Here is a 1286-nt window from a genome sequence, read left to right as displayed (position 1 = left end):
GGTAGGAGACCCCCGATGTCAGCCTTCAGACCAACTATGAGATCATCCATAGATAAGCGTGCTCCATTCTCCATCTCAGTCCTGCCCTGGCTAGAAAACCATGCCCTCATAACCTGCCTCTCTCCCACCAGAGCATCCCAGTCGATGTCTTGGTATAAGTTCTTCAATGCGCTCGGCACTTCTGCATTGGCCAGAAGCACAGACTCAATATGACCAACCATGGTTAAATCAGCCACATCATATTTGAGATCTATGAGTTTAACAATCTCGAGGAGCAATGCTTTATGTATTCGAGCTACGAATTGAATATGAAGTAATTGCTCAATGTGATCTCTAGAATCCCTACCTGCTCGAAGACCTCGACGAGCTGCTCTGTGAAGCTTTGGTGGATCTATACCAAGTGATTGGGCATCTTCAACTGCGTCTTGATAGAACGAAACGAGCTTAGACCAGTTCTGTGCTTTCTCGGACAGTCGTTTCTTGAGGTCCTCCAGTAAATCCCGGACAGTGCAAATGGATAGACCTGGTGCCTGCACGGTAGCGTGGACAGGCAAGACCGTTTTGAAAACGTCGTCAAGGACACGTAAACAATAGAAAGTTTCGAAGGAGTCGAGTCTCTCACCAAGTACAACAAGAGCTGAGTCGCCCCCAGTGGCGTCTTGGCTACAATAGCTCAACAAGAGTTCATAGTTAGCCAAGGCAGCAATCACCGCTCTACCGTTGCACAACCAACGCGTATCCGATAGGGTTTCCAGAGTGGGTAGTCGCTGGGCTCGAACTGGCCCTGCCACAGCCTCCTCATCGCTTGAACCATCAGACTCTGTCTGGGAAGAGACGTACTCTTCAAGCAAATCATCATTCACAATTCTGGAGTCGTCGGGTGAACGATGTAGCTGCACAAACTCCTCCCATGAGGCAAGCTTCTTCGGCGAGCTCTTAATGTGCTTGGCCAACTGTCCGATCAGCTCAATGCTTGCCTTACAAGGAGCGCAGATGTCCGTCGACTGGCGGCACACAAGGTTTAGGGCGTGCCCCGCACAGTAAGTGTGCAGGACAGCGGGGAATTCCGCCTTTATCCGTGTTCTTAATCCGCTATGCACACCCACCATATTTGCAGCACCATCTGTGGCGATCCCGCGGCAATCACCCAAGGGAAGGGAGTATCGCATGAGGCAGTCTTTCACTAGACGTGTGAGACTAGCAGCATCCTGGTCTTTGGTAGAGCACCAACCCAAAAAGGTTTCCACCGGCGTCAGATCGGTGGGACATACCGTCCTCACGACAAT

General features: G+C 50.8%; 1 protein-coding gene across 1 annotated transcript; it reads right to left on the bottom strand.

The window, feature by feature from the left end:
* Positions 1 to 346: 346 nt before the first annotated feature.
* Pmar_PMAR015433 (hypothetical protein) lies at positions 347 to 1169 on the bottom strand (the record flags this gene model as incomplete). The annotated part of the gene is made up of 1 exon (XM_002768680.1): positions 347 to 1169. A coding segment is annotated over one exon (823 nt), but the record flags the coding sequence as incomplete, so codon positions are not given.
* Positions 1170 to 1286: the final 117 nt, after the last annotated feature.

The sequence above is a fragment of the Perkinsus marinus genome (assembly GCF_000006405.1).
Source record: "Perkinsus marinus ATCC 50983 genomic scaffold scf_1104296967498, whole genome shotgun sequence".
NCBI classification, from domain to species: Eukaryota; Perkinsozoa; order Perkinsida; family Perkinsidae; genus Perkinsus; species Perkinsus marinus.
Note: the sequence above shows the minus strand (reverse complement) of the source record. Positions and strands in the feature narration are given on the sequence as shown.